The 25865-nt window shown below is 38.8% G+C and overlaps 1 protein-coding gene across 1 annotated transcript in view; it reads left to right on the top strand.

Annotated features, from left to right (window-relative positions):
* The window catches only part of LOC137347131 (microtubule-actin cross-linking factor 1-like), a 441060-nt gene that overhangs the window by 399942 nt on the left and 15253 nt on the right, over positions 1-25865 (top strand). The window contains 12 exon segments of the mRNA XM_068011260.1: positions 1067-1226; positions 1426-1620; positions 3400-3528; positions 6030-6173; positions 8707-8895; positions 10483-10579; positions 11053-11222; positions 12034-12196; positions 12603-12757; positions 13280-13354; positions 16764-16781; positions 20486-20603. Of these exon segments, the coding sequence (XP_067867361.1) occupies positions 1067-1226; positions 1426-1620; positions 3400-3528; positions 6030-6173; positions 8707-8895; positions 10483-10579; positions 11053-11222; positions 12034-12196; positions 12603-12757; positions 13280-13354; positions 16764-16781; positions 20486-20603 (1613 nt within the window).

Here is a 25865-nt window from a genome sequence, read left to right on the forward strand (position 1 = left end):
CCAGTAACCTGTCTCTAGATGCAGAAATCAACAAGCGCATGGGTAAGGCTTCCACTGCTATGTCCAGATTGGCCAAGAGAGTGTGGGAAAATGGCGCACTGACACGGAACACAAAAGTCCGAGTGTATCAGGCCTGTGTCCTCAGTACCTTGCTCTACGGCAGCGAGGCCTGGACAACGTATGCCAGCCAAGAGCGACGTCTCAATTCATTCCATCTTCGCTGCCTTCGGAGAATACTTGGCATCAGGTGGCAGGACTATATCTCCAACACAGAAGTCCTTGAAGCGGCCAACACCCCCAGCTTATACACACTACTGAGTCAGCGGCGCTTGAGATGGCTTGGCCATGTGAGCCGCATGGAAGATGGCAGGATCCCCAAAGACACATTGTACAGCGAGCTCGCCACTGGTATCAGACCCACCGGCCGTCCATGTCTCCGTTATAAAGACGTCTGCAAACGCGACATGAAATCGTGTGACATTGATCACAAGTCGTGGGAGTCAGTTGCCAGCATTCGCCAGAGCTGGCGGGCAGCCATAAAGACAGGGCTAAATTGTGGCGAGTCGAAGAGACTTAGTAGTTGGCAGGAAAAAAGACAGAGGCGCAAGGGGAGAGCCAACTGTGCAACAGCCCCAACAAACAAATTTCTCTGCAGCACCTGTGGAAGAGCCTGTCACTCCAGAATTGGCCTTTATAGCCACTCCAGGCGCTGCTTCACAAACCACTGACCACCTCCAGGCGCGTATCCATTGTCTCTCGAGATAAGGAGGCCCAAAAGAAGAACCTTATTCTGGATAAATGATACCTATCAGGTATCATTTATCCAGAATAAGGTTAGAGAGCTATCGATAAATATTTAGTCTAATTGGAAAAACACTCCATTTCTGATAGGTATCATTGTCAGCAAAAATAGATTCAATCACTTTTTACAAATGGAGGGTGGTTGTTAATAAGCTATATCCATTTTGTTTGGCCACAGGGTCTTGTTTCACACCTGTAAAGCTAATATTAAAAGGGTGTAGCTTTACCAAATACTAAAAATTGTTGACATTCTGATCCTGTTTAGGCAGCACAAGTTGGAGGAAGCCCTCCTGTTTTCAGGACAGTTTACTGATGCGCTCCAGGCTCTAGTTGACTGGCTGTACAAGATTGAGCCACAGTTAGCTGAGGATCAGCCTGTACATGGAGACCTAGATCTGGTGATGAATTTGATGGATGCTCACAAGGTAGAGTATTATTGTTAAGGGATTACATTGATCTTTACATAGCTTCACTGAAATATTAACAGCTAACTGAAGGGCCATATGGCTATGCATATCGATGAAAAGTTACAGTTTTTAGTTGGTGCTGAAAAGTTCCTAAAACCATAGATTTCTTAAGCTCTACTTCATATTATACACTGAACCATTTCCTTTTTTTTTGTAGGTTTTCCAGAAAGAACTTGGTAAACGCACCGGTAGTGTACAGGTGCTGAAGCGGTCAGCTCGTGAATTGATTGAGAACAGTCGCGACGATACAACTTGGGTGAAAGTCCAGCTGCAGGAACTGAGCATACGATGGGACACAGTCTGCAAACTCTCTGTTTCCAAACAGACACGACTTGAGCAGGCACTTAAGCAGGTGAGAACACAGTTAATGATGGTCAGAAATTTTTGCAACTTAAAACCAAGTGAAGGAGACACACAGTAACTAACTATTGTTTATTGTTTAAGTGGTGCATTCTTTCACACTGCACTGATAACCATTCCAATTTTGCAATGATGTAGTTTAATCTCAGTATTGGAGATTATGCTACAACTGCTACAAAAAGATCAGTAACAGGACCACCACTTCTTGTAATGCATGTTCACTTAAGTTTATCTGCAGCCAGCAAGTCACCAGCAAACTGTCCCACAATGCACAATGCTGTGCATTATTAATAATTTTCTAACTACGCCAACTTATGTTATAGGAGCATGGAACAGGAATAGGTCATTCAATCCCTTGCCTGTTCCACCAATCTTTCAGATCATGGCTGATCTGTGCCTCAGCTCCCTTTAGCTACCTTTGATGCTCTTAATACCCTTAGTGAACAAAAATCTGTCACTCTCAGTCTTGAAAATTTCAATTGACCCAGCCTTTTGGGGGGGAAGAGTTCCAGATTTTCACTACCCTTTGTGTGAAAAAGCTCCTGAATGACCTAGCACTAATTTTAAGATTGTACCCCTTATTCTGGATTCCCCCACATTGTACAGCGAGCTCGCCACTGGTATCAGACCCACCGGCCGTCTGTCTCCGCTTTAAAGACGTCTGCAAACGCGACATGAAGTCCTGTGACATTGATCACAAGTCGTGGGAGTCAGTTGCCAGCGATCACCAGAGCTGGCGGACAGCCATAAAGGCGGGGCTAAAGTGTGGCAAGTCGAAGAGACTTAGTAGTTGGCAGGAAAAAAGACAGAAGCGCAAGGGGAGAGCCAACTGTAACAGCCCTGACAACCAATTTTATCTGCAGCACCTGTGGAAGAGTCTGTCACTCTAGTATTGGCCTTTATAGCCACTCCAGGCGCTGCTTCACAAACCACTGACCACCTCCAGGCGCTTACCCTTTGTCTCCTGAGACTAGGAGGCCAAAGAAGAAGACGACCCCTTATTCTGGATTCCCCCAGCAGAGGAAGTAGTTTCACTGTATCAAACCGATTGAATCTCTTATAATTTTAAAAAACTCAATTAGATCAACTCTCAACTTTCTAAACTCAAGGGTGTACAAACCAAGTCTATGCAAACTGTCCTCATAATTTAACCCTTTATGTCCTATTATTCTCATGAATCTTTACTGTACCCACTCCTGAAGTGTGGTGCCAAAACTGAATGCAGTACTCCAACTGGGTTCTAACCAAGGCTCTGTACAACTGAAGTATCACTTTCTCTCCTCTATTCCAGCCCCCTTTGAGATGAAGGCAGGATTTCCTTAGCGGTATTGATTACATTTTGTGCCTGTGCACTAGCTTTTAGCGATTTGCATACATTGACATCTAAATCCCTCTGCTCATCTACAGTTCTTAATGTCTCACCATGAAGAAAAGAATTTTGATTTAAAATTTGGATTTTCCCTCAAATGGAATTTGTGTGGGAAGGTGGGCAATATGGCAAGAAATCTATATCAAAATTGATTACTTCTATGTGGCATAGTCAACTGCAGTTATGCAGAACCCATGATCCACAATCATCCTTTCTCATGACCATTTCAAAGTGATGTGAAGGGTCAACTTAATTGCAAATTCAAATTAAATGCTTTTATCTGAGCGTGGAATTTTTTTGAAAGATTAATGCAATTACTATGAAATTGTAATATTCTAATTTAAATGTCAGAAAACAACTGATCTGTGTGATATTAACCACCATTATTGAATTTTGCCACAGGCAGAGGAATTCCGCAATGCTGTCCATGCTCTCCTAGAGTGGCTTTCTGAAGCGGAGCAGTCACTTCGATTCCGAGGGGTTCTACCAGATGATGTGGAGGCTCTGCAGTCCTTGATAGATTTACACAAGGTGAGTTGTCCAGTTGAACGGTGAAGTGAGATTCTTTGTATTTAAAAAGTTCAGTGTATTCATAGAAATGGACTGAATATTAATTCATAGATCCACGTTCAATATAAAATATGTGCATTTGATCTTTTTGTTTGTCTAAGTTTAGCATTAAAGACAAAGGGTGATATTTTAACTCACTCAAACCCCATTCACTTAGATTTTTGGGCCTGATTTTAACTCTAATTGTTTTTAATCAGACTCTAAAATAATAAATCTGAAACCCACAGCATGAAAAGCTGCACAATATTTCTCGGTGTTTGAAAGATTGACTGAAACTCCTAGAATTTGCAAAAATTAAGAGAATACCATGGAATGTTCCTGGAAATAAAAGTTTAAGAAGCTTTGTTTTAGACAGCTCTAGAGAAAGTGCATTGTACAATTGGCACCAAACAAGTATTTAATGAAATATGGACTGGAGCAGGCTAGGAGGCGGGGGGGGCTGGGCTGTAAAATTGTGTGGGGGGGGGGGCGGTGGGGAGCTGTGCCCATTGCCTACCCACCTCCGCTGCTATTTTACTAGCCACTTAAGGGCCTCTTCCTGCTGCAGTGGACGGGTAATTCAGCATCTGCGAAGGCCGCCTAGTAATAACTGGCAGCCTCCTTGCTGGCTGCGGGGGGTGCTCCTGATTGGGCACCCTGTGCCCCACAGAGGCCCCCGCCCAGCAGCATGGGCCAACCCCCCCAAACGACCCCCTCGCCCTGGACTCCGATCCCACCACCTCGCTGGGGCCTAGCCAATTGTCCCCGGCAAGGCCCGACCCCCCACTTACCTTTTTGGAGGCTGGTGTCCATCGTCCTCTTCTTGCTGAGTACGGTCTCAGCTGTGGTATAAGGGACTGAAAGGGTTAATCTTGAGAGTGTGTAAAGTGTACCATTATGATGTAAGAGATCATGTGGGAGAGACTTGAGAACAGAAACAGCATGGCTTTTGAAGGAGCCACACAGGATAATGTGAGGTATATTTAATTGTTATGAAATAAAGATCAATGTTTAAATACTGCAGTCTATGAACCTCTCTGGCTAGACAGCACACAGAACCAAACATATAACACCAGCAGTGGCCAACACTCCCAGTGACACTGCTTGGACTAAAGTGCTGCTGGCTCTCTGGCTGGCAGTTCTTGGGGGACATCCTGCCTCAGAGGATAGGAAACCCTGAGTGAACCCAGTTAAGGGCCTGGGCCAAGCAAAATAGCAGAGTGACTTCCACGCCCAGCTGAGGCAATCTCTCCCCCAACTTTTCAGCCGGTGGCCGAGGCCGCCGCCTTGCTGTTAAACTGCGCAGAGTTTGGCTTGAATTTATTATTCATGGTTTGCTATAATGTGGAATCTTGGTGAATTTGCTGTATAAATGCAACCCTGAATTACTTTAGAGAAACCATGGACTGATTCTGTATTTTTAAAAACTATTTTCCTTGTATATCTTTTGTGTTCAATGTTATTATATAAAATATATGCAGTGCCATTTTAGCAGGACACTGCCTATATACAAAAGTGGAAAATATTTTAGTTTCAATATTTTCAGACACATCATGTTTAAATGACAAGGCGGTGCATTTGACACAATTTGTGTAATTGTTCTAATATAATATAATAAAAGCAAAATACTGCGGATGCTGGAAATCTGAAATAAAAACAAGAAATGCTGGAACCACTCAGCAGGTCTGGCAACATCTGTGGAAAGAGAAGCAGAGTTAACGTTTCGGGTCAATGACCCTTCTTCGGAACTGGCAAATATTAGAAATGTCAAAGGTTGTAAGCAAGTGAGGCGGGGGTGGGGCAAGAGATAACAAAGGAGAAGGTGTAGATTGGACAAGGCCACATAGCTGACCAAAAGGTCATGGAGCAAAGGCAAACAATATGTTAATGGTGTGTTGAAAGACAAAGCATTAGTACAGATAGGGTGTTAACGGACTGAAGATTGAACAGCAGCAAGTACAAACATGAAAAAAAAACAGTGGGTAAGCAAACTGAACAAACTAAGATGAAATGAAATAAACATTTAAAAAAATGTAACAAAGAAAAAATAACTCAAAATAAAAGTAAAATGGGGGGCCCGTCATGCTCTGAAATTATTGAACTCAGTGTTCAGTCCGGCAGGCTGTAGTGTGCCTAATCGGTAAATGAGATGCTGTTCCTCGAGCTTGCGTTGATATTCACTGGAATACTGCAGCAAGCCCAGGATAGAGATGAGAGCAGGGGGGAGTGTTGAAATGGCAAGCAACCGGAAGCTCAGGGTCCTGCTTGCGGACTGAGCGGAGGTGTTCCGCAAAGCGGTCACCCAGTCTGCGCTTGGTCTCCCCAATGTAGAGGAGACCACGTTGTGAGCAGTGAATACAGTATACTACATTGAAAGTGTAATTTTTCTGAGGTTTATCAGCTTTTTCTTGAATCTAATGTTCCTTTCTGCTTAAAAAAAGGCAAGTATTGTGCTGTTAACTTTTAATTATTGGATGTTTCAGGAGTTCATGAAGAAAGTGGAGGAGAAGCGTGTAGATGTAAATAAAGCAGCTGGAATGGGAGAGGCCATACTAGCAGTATGCCACCCAGACTGTGTGACCACTGTCAAACACTGGATCACAATTATCCGAGCCCGCTTCGAAGAAGTAAGTGGGAGAGGGAATGAAGCAGATGTTGAATTCAGATTAGTGAAAAAAAAATGCTAACATAAAATGGGATTAAGACACTTAATCTTAAATGTTCTATTAGTTACAATGCTTACATCTACTTGTTTAAACCCTAGACTGGCATTTTTATCTCTCCCATTACTACCAGAAGATGAATTTATTAGTTTTGAACATCTAATTTGGGAGGATAGAAAAATGTCTGGGGGATAGAGTCTCTTATTGCTCTTGTACCATTGATGAATTTCATGGACATTTGTATGCTGGATTAATTTAAAGCAGATCATTTGGAATTCTAGTGTAAACTGGGAAAGAAGGTGAGGCAAAATATCAAACAGAAGTAAAGTGCAAGATTGCGTCTCACTGTAGAATTTAATATCCAGGTTTTTTTTTAAAGAAGTCAAAATTCTGCCTCTGCTCAGCAGTTCTTCCAGCAGCTCAGTCAGAGTTGGCATGAACCAACAGCTGGGAGTAGGGAATGAATAGTCTGCAACCCCAATTGTTCAAGTCCAGCAAAAAGACACTAGAGCTGGCCAGTAGCTCAAGGGGTGGACCATGTTGGGTTTTTAGATGGGAATGCCTTCCCCTAATTTGGTTAGGTTACTGGCAAATGAATCGTCTGCCTTCAGAACTCGACTGGGAACTGGAAAATCTGATGATGCACCAGCTCTTGATTAGTGACAGCATACCATTACAAAGTTGTAGTAGGTACAAAACAATTAACTTTAGCAGGACATGTCTGTTTATTATCCAGTTTATATGAGCAACGTGTATGCTGTATGGGCAGAGACTGGCCCGAAGTCAGAACATTTCACATGCAATCTCAGTCTTAATATTGTAATAAGGCTGATGCATGCCAGGTGCAAAACCTGATTTTTGGTCCCCAAATTGTTAATCATAAAACTGGGTGACCTGCAAATTGGTCAGGCAACTGGTTTTGTCCAGCAATGCCCCTTGCTGCTGGCAAGCCTCAGAAAATCAGCTAATTTCTCAGCTGCATTTTATTCCAGTAGCCCAGCTGGGAAGCAGTGAAACTCATTGCAAATATGTAACAGCTTTGAAAGTTATTCCCTCTACATTAAATCCATGACATGAGTTTATGAAACAAGGAAACCTTACTGTTATGCTGTTCTGTTATTGGTTTTCCTCTGTCTAATTGAATGGTGCAATAGGCTCGAGGGGCTGAATGGTCTTCTCCTGTTCCTATGTTTCTGTCCCTTTTCGCAGTTTATTACTCCACTATTATAGCAGTGCCTCTGTTCTTAGGCTGCTGGACTTAGACTCCTAGTGTTTAACATAATGGTTCATCATATTTTATAAGACATAATCTTACAGTTAATTGAGTTATCAGGTATTCATTATATCACAGGTAATAATTATCAGTTTGAAAGGTTTTTTTTATTCCATGAAGTTGATGTCATCACTGAAAACAGACTGCATAGTGAGGGAGAACAAAAGGCTCCCAGTGACATTTATATAGGTTGCACATCTGTTCAGTATATATTTAAAATGAATAGCTATACCTAATTATAATCATTTTTATCTCCGCACTTTATGCCACCCAATGTATGGTACAGTAGCACAGCTTGGAGTAAAGCTTTAGGCCCCAACTTATGTTGGGTGGACCTAAGTGGGACAAGGGCCGCTCAGCTTGTAGTTTCAGCTCATTCCTCTGCTTCTTGGTCTTTTCGAGCAAAGGGAATGGACTCAGTAGGTTGGGTCACTGCAGAGCCAGCGGCAGATTATCTATCATCATTACATTGAAAGAAAGGATCTCACCGCCTGTATTGAATCTGGAACAGGGCCAACATCTGGTCAGAGCCATCCACCTGAACCACTCTGTCAGAAAGAAATGAGCTGGAAATATCTCAAGGGCAAATAGGGCTGTGATCGGAGAGACGGCAGGAGTTCACCCCTTCGTCTTAGACAGCAGGAACCCCATCTACACATTCTCACAGGCTCAGATTTAGGGTGGGCCTAGATGCTAATTGGATAGACTGCGGCTAATCGAGGATCACCCGTGACAATGCCCCTAATATGGTTTAAATAGAATATTTATAATACGTTTGGAATATATTAAAGAGAGTAGATGGTATACTGCATGTTATAGTCTGGATCCTATTCCTGAGTTATCTGGTCACCCTATGAGCATATAAATCATCTGCTGTGGTTTCGCTTTGTCTTTAAAAGTTTATTTATTTAGAGATACAGCACTGAATATGCTTGGAGTTCTGGATTGGAATTCCAACTCATAGTCAGACTTGATAGCGGCACTCATTTTAGCATTTTAAATGCTGTACAAAGTGTTCTTACAGCTTCTCAGACTTCACATGTTTTTAAAGATATAACATTTGGCAAAGATATCGTCTAGAAATTTCAAGTGTTTGGTATTCTAAAAGGGACCTTTAGCAAACAGTTTGCCTCTTCAAAATCAAAATTTTCTACCTATAGATGTTTGTCACCAAGCCAAAAAAAGAAACATTTATAGTTTTCTTTTTGTCATTTTACCTCCTAGGTGTTAACGTGGGCAAAACAGCACCAGCAACGGTTGGCAACTGCACTGTCAGAGTTGATCACCAATGCTGAATTGTTGGATGAGTTGCTGGCCTGGTTACAGTGGGCTGAAACTACACTTGTACAGAGGGATCAAGAATCTATGCCAAAGGACATTGAACAGGTCAAAACACTCATCACTGAGCACCAGGTACGTACATAGCTTATGCCTTGGGCAAGCAACAGGTATATTGACAAAATTGTTTCTTAACCTATGTTTGTTGTAAAGCAATTTTATTGGCTGGTACATTTCTAGCTCAGCAATCAATTTTTCAAAATTTGGATTTTGTGACTCTTTTCTACGATGAGCAATTAATTAGATGTTGTACTTTACGGCCTGGATTTTGTAGTCAGCGGCGAAGTGAGGGGACTAACTGCTGGCCTCAAAGAAAGCTGCCCACAGAGGTCTAGCGATCTCTGGTAGAAATTTCCCCTTTCCCCACAGCAGTTTAAATCTGGTGCCAAGTCAAGGGGATGCCTTGGCAAGCAGCAACAGTGATGTCAGTCAGCAAGCAGGTAAGCAGCCATTCAGATTGAAGTAGTCACACACAGCAAACCAGGAAATTAAAAGCACTTAAAACCCTTCACTTTTAATTTAAAATTTCAGATAGTGAAATAAATGTATGACTATTAAAATAAAGGTGGACTTTTTTAAAAAAACATTGTTTTTTAAAACTGTGGATTTTTTTAATGATGAAGAAATTTGACATTCCACACATATAAAATTAGATCAACAGGGCCAATAATGAGGTTTAGCAGTAATTATGAAGTTTGTATGCTATGAAGAACCCAGTTACATCTCACTCAACAAGGTGTAACATTTTCTAGGGTTTTTACAGTGAGACTAGCAACATGAGAGTGGAATTTCTGTCAAATCATGATTTCAAAGGAGATTTCAGTCTGTGGCATACCCTGTGAAGGAGTGGAAACTCATTGACAGCACTTGTGACTTTCCGCATTATTCTGCACGTGTCCAAACTCCCAAAGTTGCTCACTGTGGATCATTCACCATCATTACTCCACTGAAACTGACAGCAACTTTGAGAGTTCAGTTAAATGCGGAAAACATGTAAATACAGAAGTTGCTGTAGTTTCAGTGGAATAATCATGGTAAATGCTGACAGTTTCACCTTCATTACCACAGCAAATTGACTAGAACCAGCTGGACTAATATAGTGCCTGAGAAGAACTAACTTAGACCACTGAAATCCAACATTACCTATTTAAAAATCTGTTCCTGTGATGTGGCCTACGCTGACAAAGCAGCATTTGTTGTCCATCCCAAGTAGCCCTGAGGGCTTTAAGAGTTAATCATGTAGTGTGGAACCGGAGTTGAGTATAGGCCAGACTCGGGAGGGGTGGCAGGTTCTTTTTCCTGGAAGATAGTGAACCAGTTTAGCTTTAATGGCAAACTGGCAGCTTTTATGGTCATTTTCTGGTGCTAGCTTATAAATTATCACATTTACTGAATTCAGTTTCATGACAAACCATGGTAGGATTTAAACACTCAACCTCACCCAGTATCATAACACATAACCACAACCTGATTATCAGATACTGATTTTTTTTCAATGATGTCTTGGAAAGGTGTATAGTCTATTTTCCCATTCAGTGAATGGAAGCACCTACTGTTGATATTTTCATTAAACATATAGCTTAGACTAAATAAAGGCATCAAATGTTTTCAACTATTATTAACTGTTCACTTTCCTGTTTAATTGTTATCCTTTTTCCTCAGTCTTTTATGGAAGAAATGACACGGAAACAACCAGATGTGGATAAAGTAACAAAAACATATAAGCGGAAAGCAGCAGAACCTTCTCACATGCGAGGAAGTAAGCCTCTTTCATTCATTGCAGGGGTAATCGAGTAAAGATCAAACATACAGGAAAAGGTCCCCAAAAACTATAATTATGGATTTGGTCACAATTTGCAAAATGAATAGATGCTATGTTTAATGACTAACGACTGAGTGTCATATGATCTCTTATCTAAAGTATGGTCAGGAATGCAAAAAAATGGTCTTGGAATAGCTTTGCCATTTTTACTTTAAGAATTATTCATTTCAGTATATCCTGTTGGTTTAATGTTGATTTGTAAAGATGTTTCAGTGTGCTATGATTACTCTTAAAGCTGATTTTTTTTTTTCACAAACATTAGCTAAATTGGTACAATATTTATTAAAAATGGTAACTTTGAAGTGCCACAACCACCTCTTTTACTGCTATTTAGAGGCATTAAAACAATTTAGAGTCTATGAACAATCTGTTAAAATAGTAATTAACATTGGTGATTGTTTTCTTTGTAGGAAAACCGCTAAATCAAATGACTAATCCACCTGCACCCACTGTTGTCCCGTCACAAACTGAAACAAAGAACCCACGGATAAATCTGCTTTCTGGCAGGTGGCAGCAGGTCTGGTTACTGGCACTGGAGAGACAGCGCAAGCTGCATGACTGTCTGGACCGGTTGGAGGAAGTAAGGGCTATAATTTACAAAGTACATTTTATTGTAGCACATGGTCTATGAATCTTAGAATCTCAGAGCACAGAAGGAGGCAATTCAGTCCATCATGCTTGCACCAACTCTTTGAAGGAGTTATCTAATTAGTCCCATTGCCCAATAGCCCAGAAAATGTTTCCTTTTCAAATGTATATTCAAGTCCCTTTTAAAAAGTTACTATTGAATCTGCTTTCACCACCATTTTAGGCCATCCATTCCAGATCACAACATCTCGCTGTTTTAAAAAAAAAATTCTCTTCACCTCCCCTTTGGTACTTTAGCTAATTATCTTTAATCTGTGTCCTCTGGTTACTGACCCAGTGGGAACATTTTCTGCTTAATTACTCTATCAAAATCTTTCATAATTTTGACCATCTCGATTTAAAACTCCCTTTAACCTCTCTGCTCTAAGGGAAACAATCCCAGCTTCTCTAGCCTCTCCACTTAACAGAAGTCAGTCAGCCCTGGTATAATTCTGGCAAATCAGTTCTCCACCTTTTCTAAGATCCTTGACATCTAAAAGTGTGGTGCCCAGAATTGGATACACCACTCTAGCTGAGGCCGAACCAGTCATTTACATGGATTTAGAATAACTTCCTTGCTTTTGTACTGTGTGCCTCTATTTAAAAAAAAAACAAAATACCATGTTTTTTTTTAAAACAGTTCTTATTGAAAACTTTTATTTCAAAGAAAATGTCTGTTTAATAGCACTGTGCAATGTGCACAGCCTAATTTGACCCCGACTTGTTTTTTCAATTTTCCAATGAAACCTTTCTTTCAATTTCAGTTGAAAGAATTTGCCAACTTTGACTTTGATGTGTGGCGGAAGAAATACATGCGATGGATGAACCATAAGAAGTCTCGAGTAATGGACTTTTTCCGGCGCATTGATAAGGATCAAGATGGAAAGATCACAAGACAGGAGTTCATTGATGGAATCTTATCCTCAAGTAATGGGAATGATTTTCTGCAGTTTATTCTTTAAATTATAACATTTTCTTCTGGAGTAAAATGTAACTTTTCTTCTCTCATTGGACTGAATCCTGTAATTGTTTTGCATTGAAGCTTACAAGAGGTGAGCTGATATTAAAAAGGCATAATTTCTTCAAAAATATCTCCATCCATGGCAGGATCTTGACTGAGCAGATTGGTGCTCCAGCATGCTTTGGTTTAGAGTAGTAGGATGCAACTTCAGTCTCGGAATTGACCATGTGGCAATTCGCAAGTCTTAGTTTTTGGTGGCTGGGACTCGGCGTGAAGGCTGAGTGATAACAGGATGGGAAAGAAAATCTTGAAAGCGAGTGAAAATAATATTTGAGATTATTCGATTTCATATTCTATTGTCTCTCATTTCAGAGTTCCCCACCAGTAAACTGGAAATGACTGCGGTAGCTGACATCTTTGACCGGGATGGAGATGGTTACATTGATTACTATGAATTTGTGGCTGCACTTCATCCAAATAAAGATGCCTACCGGCCTGTTACTGATGCTGACAAAATTGAGGATGAGGTACACAGTTTTACTTCAGTGTAGTTGATGTACAAGTACTGTATTTGGGTTAAATACAAAAAGCAAGAAAATATTTTAAACTAGAACAAAGAAATCTTCTGTGATGAAATCCAGCAGATGTTCTTCTGCACTGGCATTGAGGGATTAGGAAGAGCAGTAGTTATGCACATATGAAAAGGGACCGAAAAACATCAATTGGTCCATCAAACCTGTGCCATCTAGACATGATGCAACTTAATGTACTCCCATCAACCAAGCTCTGAGAGACCATGGGAACTCACATCCCAGCTACTTACACAAGCTGGAACTGCTTTCCATGACTTTTATGACAATCAGTAAAAACTGCCAGAGCATGCTCACAAGATGATCATCAGTATTTGAGATGTAATTTTCATGTAAAAGAAGTTGGGTTCATTCTTCTTAGCTCTCACACCCTGCTTATGTGTAATGTAAAACTATTTTTTGTAGGTAGCACACTTTGAATATTTCTAGTTTCTAATTTTAAATATTTCTATTTTGTAGGTGACAAGGCAGGTGGCCCAGTGTAAATGTGCCAAACGATTTCAGGTGGAGCAGATTGGAGAAAACAAGTACAGAGTAAGTTAAATAATTTATTTCATAGTTTAAAGAGAAAAGTTAACTTTTTTGTATGTTTAACATTAAAATTATTTATTTCTAATGTTTAATAAAGCATAAATATTCATAAATACTCATACAAATTATTTATTATACTTGACCTTTCTTTCGAATGAATCTTTCGGATGAAGTAAAATGTGCAATCTACTTAATTTCAGAAATGTATATTTTAAATGGGCTAATGTAATGGCGGGTCATTGTCAGTTGTTTGAGATTTGGGATCAATGACTCTCGCTGCCCCCCCCACCCCGGCCGAACCCCTCTCTCTTGACCCATCCACCCACCCCTCCCTCTCTAGACCCCTAGACCCCCCCCCCCTCTTTTTTTTTTCTCTCTCTTTGCCCACTCTATTTCTGTGTGTGTTTCTCTCTTTCTCACTCACCATAAATGTGGATATGGAGGCAGGGTGTGAATGCTGCCTCTCTGTTCGGCGCAGCCATGTTTAATGGGAGTGGGGTCTTAACAAGCTTATAGCTGCCCGCTGTGGTGCCTGACATTCCAGCAGTTTACATCCACGTGCTGGATGGAAATCTTTGGGGGGTCGGATTGTGGCCCGTTGGCCGTATATTGGACAACCAGGGTCTAGATTGTGCCACACTTTGAACTCAATCAATCATTTTTTTATAATTACACATTATTTTGCAGTGTAAGAACTTTCCTATTTCATTTTTCCATTGGTGTTTGTCTATTCCATTATCTTCCATCAATGTTTCATGGTCATTATGATTCTTCCTGCTGTAATTTGGTATTCAATTTCACATCCCACAAACACGAGAGAAAAATTTTATAAGATGGGGGCTTTAAACATGAGATGCTATAAAATTAGTAATCTAATGGTGTTGCAAGAAACATTTTACTCAAAAATACTATATTGTTTTATAATACTGATGTTTATTATTGGGAAACTATACTGTTTATATCAAGTTTATAATTTCAATAACATTATGCTGAATGTAAATCTGAGAAGCCAATAAAGAGTGGAAAAATAAATCCACTAACCCAGTTACACTGACGTAAACTGCAATAAGAGTGTCTGTAAATGACTTGCATACTCTTCCAGATAATTTTCTCCACTTTCCTTCTCTCCCACCTGAATATTGGCTCCTTGAATATGTTTCCACAGGCACTGGTTACCCTCCAGGCCTTAGTATCGCAGCTATTCTTTATGTGTCTTGAGAGTGAGTGATAGCACACTGTTCCATTAAAGGATGGCAGCACAGCTGAGCTGCAACTTGTAGGCCATACACATATGCTTTACTCTATTCCAGATGGGGGTCATTGGATAGCAATAAGAAGTAGGAAAGCTTAGCACTGTTCCTTCCGTAAGCTGGACATACTGAGGCCAGTGCCCCCCTACCACTACTCCAGCAGTAATCACGAACTGGGTATCATACCTGGCACTTGTATCAAAGTTATGGCTGAGCTGGTTCAGAGTTTCCTTATCCTTAATCAGACCTGACATAGTTTGCTCAACTTTTTTGAATTTTCATTGCAATCCTTTTGCCTTTTCTGTTAAAACATCTCCTATAGTAGATGTTAGTGGAAAAACTATTACAGAAGTTTCAGCCAGCAAGAAGAAATGTACACTGGGCCACTTACAGTCCTGTAGATATTACCAAAGCAGCTTTACTATGGTGAAGAAATCTTAGTGTGTATGGTTGACTTTAGTATCTTCTACCAGTACCATCTTTACACCATGGTAAGCTTTGCTAGCCAGCCTGCTGTGAAGCTAATAATTTTAAAAGATGCTGAACATTCTGCACTGTTCAATAACTAGGATTTCTTTATCATGGAGCAAACGGGGTTTGTTAGTTGGTTGTTTAAGGATGTATTTACATTGCAGAGTGGAAATACAAAGATAAACTAGGAGTGTAAACCCCCAGTCAGAGACCTACCTAATTCCAGCGAGAAGCCAAGTGAAATTCCCTGGCGAGGCAGTGTCACACTAGGTTTGCAAAGTGCTTAGGGATGTGTTGCATTCCTCTGAACATTTTGCAATACCTGCTCTTAGTTCAGAGAACAGGAAATCTCCCACTACTACTGTCTCAACATTTTAATTTCTAACATTTGAGAGAGAGCTCTGTGCATGTTTGTTCATGTTATAGTTGGGGCCAGGTAGGACTTGAGTAATGTGACTAGGGTTCTCCCTGACTGGACTGAGACCAGCAGCTGCAATGTAAATTCATTTCTGTAGAGGTCCTGATTTCTTTACCAATTAGCTTTCCACTGCTCCTGTCTCTTCAATTCTCTATCAGTCTCTTTCCCTTTTTATAAACTGCAAGTAAACGTTTGAATTAATTAAAACTCAATGTTGCATCTGATTATTTCTCTATTTACAACTACAGTGAAACCTTATTAATGCATCATAGGGGAATATCACAAATATGTTCCTCTAAATTGAATTGTATGGCATCACTCACGGAGCAGTTGCTATTAAGCAATTAAATTGATGTAAATTCACTCCGTTCCTATTGGGATGAGTAAGTTTTCCAACTGTAAACTTCCTATTAACAAATATTTATTGTTATAAAGAATGAGACTTTCCAGTGCTGTGGTTTTATCCAAAAGCAGATATATGGAGTATATTTATCTTAAGAAATCATTTTAAGTGATTGGATCTTTATTGAAGTAGTCTGAACCTGAATACAGGTGGTTAAAAGTTCCATTGCTCCCAGTGTTCTTACAGTAAAGATTGCCAACTGCTGTACATTTAGTTTCATCATCCAGCAGCAAGGTCACTGTTGCTATGCTTTACTTTGTCAGCAGAATGTCCCTTTTGGGGAGGCTAGGAAGTGGCTGGAAAGAAACCACCATCACTCTCAACATGGGTGTCGGAGGTTTCTAAAAGTGTGACTGAATATAACCTATGATAGACCTGTGTGGAAATAACAACCAAAAGTCTTTGGGGTTTTTTCATTTTGATTATACATTATGCTCTTAGATCCTGTGAAGAAGAAAAAGTAAAAGAAATAAAACATTGTCAAACACATGAGAAGTAACTGGTTTTCAACTTGTTCACTCAAGAACAACCCACTTTATTGATTATGGCAAATTTCTTTCAAACCAGTTTCACACCCAGAACTGCTCAGTGAAAAAAGATTAAAGATATTCAGTTGTCATATATATGTAGCCAAGCCATTCTAGAGGCAGTAAATTGGTTTGGTTAAATTGAGTGTACAAAGTTGAAGTTGGGAAGGGGGCATGAATTCAGTAATTTGTATCACCCTAAGTGTGATAAATTGGGTACTGTATTCTGTTGTATACTGGTATGTATAATCCCATTGCAATGGATTTCTACTTTTGAATGTGTTTACCCACATATCTCTAAAAGTCTTCTCTCTTTCTCTTCACGTTCTCTTGCTGGATGTAGTTCTTCCTTGGAAATCAGGTACTGTGCACTCAGTGTGCTAAGAGATATGTGTCCTATGTGCTGTGAATGTCCACCTTGATCTGCATGTAAATGGTTCTTTCTATCTTCCACAGAGCACCTAGAAAGATTCTGTTAACCATTCCAGAATGTACAAAAAACAACATTCTATAAATCTTAGTGATTACTTATGAAATAGATCTAAGAAGCAAAAATATTAAACATGCAGATAAAGTCAGTAAATAAGCTAGTAGTACAGACATTTTCTTTGTGTCAGAAATTTGCATGCTGACCCCAATACTTTGGTGTACCTTTTGTACTCGCCATCCAAACAAAATACTGAAGCGACTATTTGAATATAGCATTACATGTTTGATGATTCAGATTCCTCTATGTAGAAGCTTTTGACTATTTTAAATACTTTAACAATTGTAAATTGGGTGACGAAACAAACATTGTATTTTTCATATTAAACATTTACATTAAACATCATTGATACTTATGGAACAATGAAATTGGTGAAGTCGGGCTATTAAATGCTAAACATTTTGGACAGTTGAGAGAATTTTCAGGTGCTCTGTTAGTTTTAATCTACAGGGGATCTGGTATATTACTGTGTTCTGGTTGATCAGTTGGTGGAAATGTTCCCAGAAATTTGTTGACTGACTCATAAATTAAATGCAGTTTACTCTGTGTGCATGAAGTTTTGAGGACAGGTGAATCCGAATGTCAGTTGTCATTTAAGATTACTGAATTTATTTTATAAAGTTTTACTGTTTCTATATACTGAATCTTCACTTATGTAACATAAACTATCACACAGTGTTTTGTTTAGCTTTGAAGAGCTGCATTTTTCAGGCATGTATGGCATACAATTACATGGGCATATCAGATCATATAAAATTTTATTTTAGGACTAAATTACTTCATATTCAGCATTTTGAATTTGAATTGCACGTCATTTATGGAGGAGTTTCAAATGTTGAATTCCAAAAAAATTTGCAATGTTGCAACAGTGAATATTTTTATCTGTCTCAAGTCCCTCCTTGGGGTGCTCTACAGGAGCCTTGTGTGATATCAGTGTGTTTGTACAGTTAGACAGAGGCTATGACTGTGTTCAGGAACACTGTGTGATGTTTATTAAGGGAAGTATTTGCTACCAGATTTATTCAGTATCCTGAAAAATACAAGAAATCCCATGGCAAGTATTGATTTAGCTAAAATTAGAATATACTGCATTAAATTATGCAGTATCACCAAATGTCTACGTTCATTAGCCAGGAATTGTGGGAAGGGTAAATTAGAAAGTCTAACATGGATAAGTCTGGTGGCATGTCTTTACTCTGAGACAGATTTCTTACCAACACACTAATCAACTTGATAGCAAATCACCAATTTGCATGCCCTTTTAAAGTTATAGGGGTGTGACAGTTATATATGCATACATATGTTATAATTTTAAAGATTGTTGGGCAACCAATTCCTTCCCCCCCCAGCCACCCCCCAAAACAATATCATACTTATGTGGCTTCTGTGATAACCCTTGCATAGTTTATATTCAGATCTGTTCATTTACATTCTGTGCAGTTTAGCCCATTTGTTTCTGAATTTAATTTTCTGATCATTAATTTGCGTACACTGTTCCTAATCTAAGGATGTTTTTGAAGTCTGCAAGTAGGAAATAGCCCACAATTATTTTAAATAACTGTTGCACCTCTACTCATCACTTTGCTGAGAGTTCCATCTTGGGGTAAATAGTTTTCAGTGACTGCTGTATAATCAAGTAGATCTATGGGCTTTCTCCAATTCCTTATGGTTTGATGAATATTTATGGAATAACTTATTGAAAATGGGTGATAATTGAAATTCTTTCATGCCTGTGAAAGGCTTCCAATTCATTAGCCTTGTAAGGGTAAGTTTTTGCAACAAATAAAAGAATGTGAATAACTGTTTATTCTCTGTGAGCTATTCATTTTATTATATGGGCAATTCATCAAGTAGCTATTTAAAAATCCTGTAGTTATATAATTTTTTGATAGCATTTGGAGCTGGCTATTTTTTTTTTTTGAAGATTGCATTTCAGTAGTCTATGCAAAAACAAAATCCTTTGCCAGTTGTCTGTGGCCCTGCTTAATGCAATCTATTCTGGGACAACAAAATTGTATCCAGCTAAGATTCTGTACCCTTGAAATTAAACCTCCAAAGAACTTTGTCGCGTGACCAAAACTCTTATGAGCCAAATTTCTGTGCAAGATTTCATAATTCAGTGTATGAAGGGCACATAGTGTCATCATAAGGAGTGGTAAAAATGCAGGGTTGCAAGTTCAATTATTGCAGGCCACAATGGCACACAATTCAACATACTTGCATAAGTATTTGTGAGCTAATTGTAAAAATGTATTTTTTTAAATAGTGTAGATTTATTATTGAAAGGTTCATGATGCATTGCATTACCATTGCACACACCTCACTATTGCAAATGTGAAATCATATTTTGTTTTGATCAGTACTGTGAGTGGTTCAATTGCTATTTGTGCCCATATAATAAAAGTTGAGTACTACAGTCCTTTCACCAGTGCAAATGTACATTTATTCCATGTGGTGCAAAGCTAATTTTAGGCTGCATTGAAGGCAGCAAGCAAAACTTGCCTTTTTTTAATTTATCAAATCCATAAGGTCATATACATGCATGAAACATAAGGTGACAACTTATAAAATCTTCCATAAGGGCCCTCGCATGAAATGAATGGTGAGTAAATTGATTGAATGGGTTAAACCAGCATTGTGCAGTTACACTGCATGAAACAGGTGAGGTTGTATCCTTGTACAACTCAACTGCATTTAATGCAGAAATTAACCCTTTAAAGACCACAATAATCTTATCAAAATGAAGAGAAAGTTCTCAGTTTCTGTAACTGTGACCTGCAGATTTTATAGGATATTTTTCAGATATTAAATATGATGAAGGATGCAAAAATAAGTGGTATTTGGTCAAAATATGAAAGGAATAAAATAATTTTCACCAGAGTACAGTTGCTGGTTTAAATCATTAACATACATTTGGATTAACCTTTTGGTACAATGGGATGTTTAGTTCATTGCATATTTTAAGATGCCACAAGTCAAAAGTTTCCCACTGGCCAATCTGATATGTGTATAAATCAGGAGAAGAATTTCCCCCATTTTAATATTGCATAGAGGTGAGATCCCATCTCGTGATTCTAATATTTTTCCAGTTAATCTTTCAAAGATCATGATGATGACCGTGTTTGTTTCTTTTTAATTATTTTCCCCTTACTGCAATTCCTGTGTGGAAAGGCCCTGGCCTGTGTTTGGCTACTCCTTGCACTACGTGACAGAGATTAGGAACTCTGGCATGTAGGATTAGAGCCATGAATTATCACTTAATACAGTATGTTGAGACTCCAATGATTTAAAACTGTTTTAGCTTTCAAAATTCAGATCTGGCATTGGGGAAGTTATTGAGTGGAAGTCAAGGAGCGCAAGAAATAACTAAATTGCCTTAAGCCACTGTCAACCCACCAAGTGGTCAGTTTGAATGACATGAGCAGAGGCTTTGAAGTAGGACATCCTCTTGCCTAGTAAAAAGAGAGGGGAATATAATTGGGGTGGGGAGTGGAAGTTACTTTCAGTTGGCCTATGGGAAGCTGAGAAGTGGCATTTGCTGGTCTTCGGAATTAAGCTTCATCTTTTTGATTCTACAGTTTGGGGATTCTCAGCAGTTGCGCCTGGTGCGTATTCTGCGAAGCACCGTAATGGTCCGTGTTGGAGGAGGCTGGATGGCCTTGGATGAATTCTTAGTGAAAAATGATCCCTGCCGAGGTAAGATTGAATGACAGTAGATGCTCATAACTTTCCCCACTTTACCGTCACCAGTGACTCTTGAACTGTTCTGCATTTATGGGGTGTGTTATTTATTTTATGTATGGTACTCCAATTTGCAGTGCAGTTTACAGGTAAAGTGTTAACATTTGTTATGGAATGAAGAAGATACTAAGAGTGCACTTCAGTCTTAGGAGCTCAGATTTGAAGTGCTTTTGCACACTTCCCACTTCTGAAAGCAAACCATAATTGTTTGATTGCAATCTCAAAAATTTAATTTGATTGTACCCTTGCCTATTTCAGATAGGAAAGACTTTCATTCTTATTGCTGGGTACTTGAAGAAAATATAACCTGCGTTTGTGAAATTAGTTTTACAAATTGTTGCTCGCTGATGTCATTTAGCAGGCAGTCGTGAGTTGTCTAATAATGTGATAAAGTTTCACTCAAACTCTCTGGTATTTTAGTACAAGGGTATAATAAAAGCTACAAGAAACATATGTATACTGGTTTTGGAATTTCCTTATAATCAACAATTTAATTTTGTAAAACTTACAAAATAGCGAGGTGAAATTAAAATATATTTAATGCACAAATGGATTTGAAACATAACCCAAAAAGGGGTTTCAGCAAACAGTGCTGAGGACTGTAAAAGATTTCAGAAAGGTAAAGACAGGTTACTGGAATGGAATATATAATTTAATGTGGATAGATATATGGAAAATTAAGGGATGTGGCTGTATATGCAATGGAAAGACAAGGATGCGTGTAGAGAATCGTAGGGCTTCAAATACATAGTTCCCTGAAAGTGAGAGCGCAAGTAGATGAATCCACAAAAAGGCTAACAAATTTTGGGTTTCATAAAAGAGCAAAGAATAGTAGTAAAGCAGTAATGATCAATTTGTTCAAAACATTAGTTAAGCCCCAGTTATTCCACTCTACATTTTTAGGTGTCCAACTATAAAAAAACATTATTAAAGCTATAAAGTGTGTACTGCATTCTTTTGCCAGGGTGATCTCCAGGACAAGGAACTGCAGTTGTGAAGAGAAACGAGATATTGTGATTATGTCCACTAGATCAGCCAAAGCTGAAAGGAAATTTAATAAGAGGTTTTTAAATTATAATGGTTTCAATAGAGCGATTAGGGAATGACTATGTTCTCTGGTTGGAGAATCGATGAGAAGGAGTCATTAATTGTTACTGAATGAAGAGAATGATTAGGAAATTCTTTAAACAGCATGTTTTTGGAGCACAAAATGTTATGTCCGAAAACCATTCCATCTTTTGAGGGAGAATTGGATAAATATTTAAAACAGGAAGATACAGGGCTGTGTGGACGAAGGAGTGGCAAGCAGAGCATTGGGATTTGCTTTGGATTGCTACAGCAAAGAGCTGACACAAACATGATGGGTCAAATGGCCTCCTGCACTGTAAATTTCTATAGTTATATTTGGGATGTACATTCAGAAGTAAGTCTTTGTACAACTAGGAGATAAAAAATAAATTCAGAAACACGTCATCAGTACTTTTAATATTCAAACGAGCTGAGGATCTAAGTTCTAAGCTTCTGTTTGTTAACTCACTAACCCTGTTTTTAAGCTCCTTTTGCTAAGACTCTTATCTGTTTTATCTGTCTGATTGAAGATGATTTTCTACTTGATGCTCTTGCACATACTGCAAATCTGTGTTCCTGCACATGCTTGCAAGAAACCAAAGGTATGATAGAAATCATTAGAGGTCCTACCTTTAATTAAAGCAAACTTTTCAAAGACCCCTGTTTATAAATTTTTTTTAAATCAGGAAATTGGTTTCAGAATTGACTCTTTGCACCCAAGCGTCGTCTAATGATTATCAGTTACAGAAGCATCTTTTATTTAAAGAATCATTCTCTTAACCCTATATGATCACACCCCTCCAATCTACCTCCTTCAAATGAAAGATCGGGGCAGACAGTTGCAGATTTCTCTACCATTGCTGGTAGAGGAATATCAAATGTTCAAACACATGAGCGTGCGCGCACTTAAGCCAGCCTATATATCTCATCAAAAAAATCAAGTTGTTTGGAAATGGGTGTCTTCAACCAAAAATATTTGCACAATTTTGGCTTAACCAAATTAAGATTTGAATAAAAGTTGAGCAGTCAACTCAAACTGCTACATATGCCTTACAATTGATGGGCAAACAGAAAAGGTCCCATTAATGAAGCAAAGTGAACCATTGTCATGTCATAGTAGTTTTCATTCCCACAAAAAAATCACATTTCATATCATGTTTGATGAATTTCGGCTTGAGTTTGAGGCAAGCCTGGAACTCAAACCTGTGACCCCTAGATTGTGAAGCAAATGGCAACAGTGAGCTACATTCAGAAGTGCATCTTCAATTATTGATCATAGAAAACATTTAACCCACAAAGCAAAAATTAAATTTGCATAGTTATTATATGATTTTCTGGTAAACTAACACAATGATTAAAACATTGGTTTTATGCAGCATGCTGCAACTGTCTTTTATCCCATATCTTCTTCCATGGTCAAGCCTTAACCTTTTGATTCCTAAAACTATTGAGAATTCTTTAAATTTTCACAGGAATTGACGCCAATTTGGACCACAATATTATTTTATTGTCCACATGTTGACCCTTCCACCTTATCCCCTGATTACTTGCTTTTAGTCTTCCCAATTTATTTTTGCTTTCTTTTTGTAACCTCATTCATTTTACCTTTACTGATCAAGCAGTTGGAGACTTGCTTCCATGTTTCCACAAATACCACTCCATAACCAACAGTAGAAAGCAACTCAAGGTCACTGATCTTCCTGTTTTCATTCCCTCCCTATGAGGAAATGCCTATCAACAGCAGCATGATTGAGATCAGGGATTCTGGAAGTCTGAGCCAGTGTCCTACTGATCCATGGCAGAGCACCTAGGAGCACTAGTGCACCACATTGCTCAGATTCTTTCCTGTCTTTTTAATTGCTACTTTAAAATTCAAATCTATTTTGGTCAGCGTTGGTCAGAAAGGAAAAGTACTTATTGAAGGAAAAATGGTTAAGGTGTTGACATGTGCAAGTCCACTAAGTAAATGACTCTGCTATTCATTTCCAGTCTGTCTGGTTGAGTTTCAGATTTTTCTGTCATTTCTTTCTAGTTCATCAGGGGAATAAATTGTTACGCTCGGAATCGAATTCTTCGATTTCCAGTCAGTCTCCGATAGGTTGGCTATACTTCACTGTCCAGCTCTTTCTCTCTCCTCCTCCTCCTCCCTGTGAATGGCTTTGGCTTTGTTCCTTCAGCTATGTTGATAGACTAACCCTTTGCACACAGTACCATAGCCAGGCTCTCAAAATTCACCATTTGTTGCCTTTCACTAATGCTATTTCTCACTGTCTCAAATCTGAACTCTGATCAAGTAAATACCCAATTTTTATTTGGTTTTGATTTAAGAAGCAGCAGAAATCAAGAAACAAAGTTGATCCAATTAAAGTTTTCACTATAACGGCAGCCTCAAATACTAGCTGGCAAAAGTTAAAAAGAAACAGGAATAAAAGAAGTCACAGAATCACAGAATAATACAGTGCAGAAAATGTTTACCCAAGAGCTACTGATGTTATGGAATAGCTTACCAGAGAAGGCTGTGGGTCTCAATAATAATTACAAAACCTAGAGCAAGAAGGAGTTTGGTCAGAAAGTTGATCAAAGAGATGGTCTTCCTTTGTGCTCTTAAAAGTTCCTACGTAAACAAATGTTAAACCTTGGATGAGTTGAGATATACGAATGAGGAGCGCTTAACATTCTAACCACCTGAGGCAAATGGAGACAATATTGAATATAATTGGATGGCTTACATTGCCCTGGCATTCATGTCCTGTATTGCATTTCCAGATTTAGATCTAATTTTTGTTTTAAATAGACTCGTATTTATTTCATTTTCCTTGAATTATCCTTGGTCACAAGAAAAGACCAACCTCAAACAATTTTTATTTTTCAGATTATCACAACATCCTGCCTGCTTAAAATATTGCCAATTTTCTTCCTCCTATCAATTTTTAGAGCCAAAAAATTTAAAATGTGAATGTTGCCCCAACATTTCATTTTTCAATCTCTCTCCATAGTTCTTTCCAAGTGCCATCCTTCTCCTCCTCTTCACCTACCAAAGTAAACTAGGTGTATTGTTCCTTGTGGAGAAATAAGTTACATAATCCAGCAACATTTATTTACAGTGAGTGATGTACTATTTGCTCCAATTCCCAATCATAAGACTCTGGTATCTTTACTTCAGATTGTGCAACTTTCTTCTAAAGTATGGATTGGTTATTGAATGGTTCAGGTTGATTCATGGAGCCAGGCTGTACTGTATGCTGTGCCAATTGCACTAATTCCAAATTGCATGTAAACTGCTTACCAACTGCTCTCCATTTGTTCCCTTTCATTTCATTTAAGTAGTTCAAACTGTAATGATACACTTTCCTACTTTGATTGGAATGGGTACCGGATAACCTTACTAGCTTCTTTCATTCAGTTGTATAGCTTCTATGTTATGTCATTCTTCAAACTGTCACTTATCAGCCCAAGCTTGAATGTGTCCGTTTTCCTGCGTACGGACATGGGCTACTTCAGTATCTGAGGAGTTGCAAATGGTGCTAAACATTGTGCAGTCATCAGCAAACATCCCTACTTCTGACTTTATGATTGAGGGAAGGTCATTGATGAAGCAGCTGAAGGTGGTTGGGTCTCGGACACTACCCTGAGGAACTTCTCGGGGTTGATAGATTAAAGCTGGAGTAAAACAAAGAATTTTCAAGTTGAGTGTAAGCCTGTCTTAACGACAAGTTCAGATAATTAACAATGATATGGAAAGGCTAGAAGGAAGTTAAAAAATTTACAAAATCTGGATTTCGTAGTTCTACTGATGCCAAAACTACCATCGTTATAGCTGTGAAATGGATAGTGACTTCTGGCATCCGCAAATGCAGTTAAATGCAGAAATCCAGCAGTTGCCATCAGTGATTTCCTGCTCCCCCACAGTTCTCTCAGGTGGAAATCCATTAGAAATTATTGAATTGATATGAACATACTCTTTATATGCTGTTATTCTTGCTGTAAAACCTCTTGAATAGGTTACACTTGTTGAATGACTTGTAACTTAGTTTCTAATGGTGTACCAAGTCATAATTACTGCTGAACAACCCCTGTGACCCTGAAAAACTAATTTTATATTTGTGGAATGTCAAACTTCTCCATTCCATGATAAAACCTTCATAGACT

Source organism: Heterodontus francisci, chromosome 31 (assembly GCF_036365525.1).
Source record: "Heterodontus francisci isolate sHetFra1 chromosome 31, sHetFra1.hap1, whole genome shotgun sequence".
Classification (NCBI taxonomy): domain Eukaryota; kingdom Metazoa; phylum Chordata; class Chondrichthyes; order Heterodontiformes; family Heterodontidae; genus Heterodontus; species Heterodontus francisci.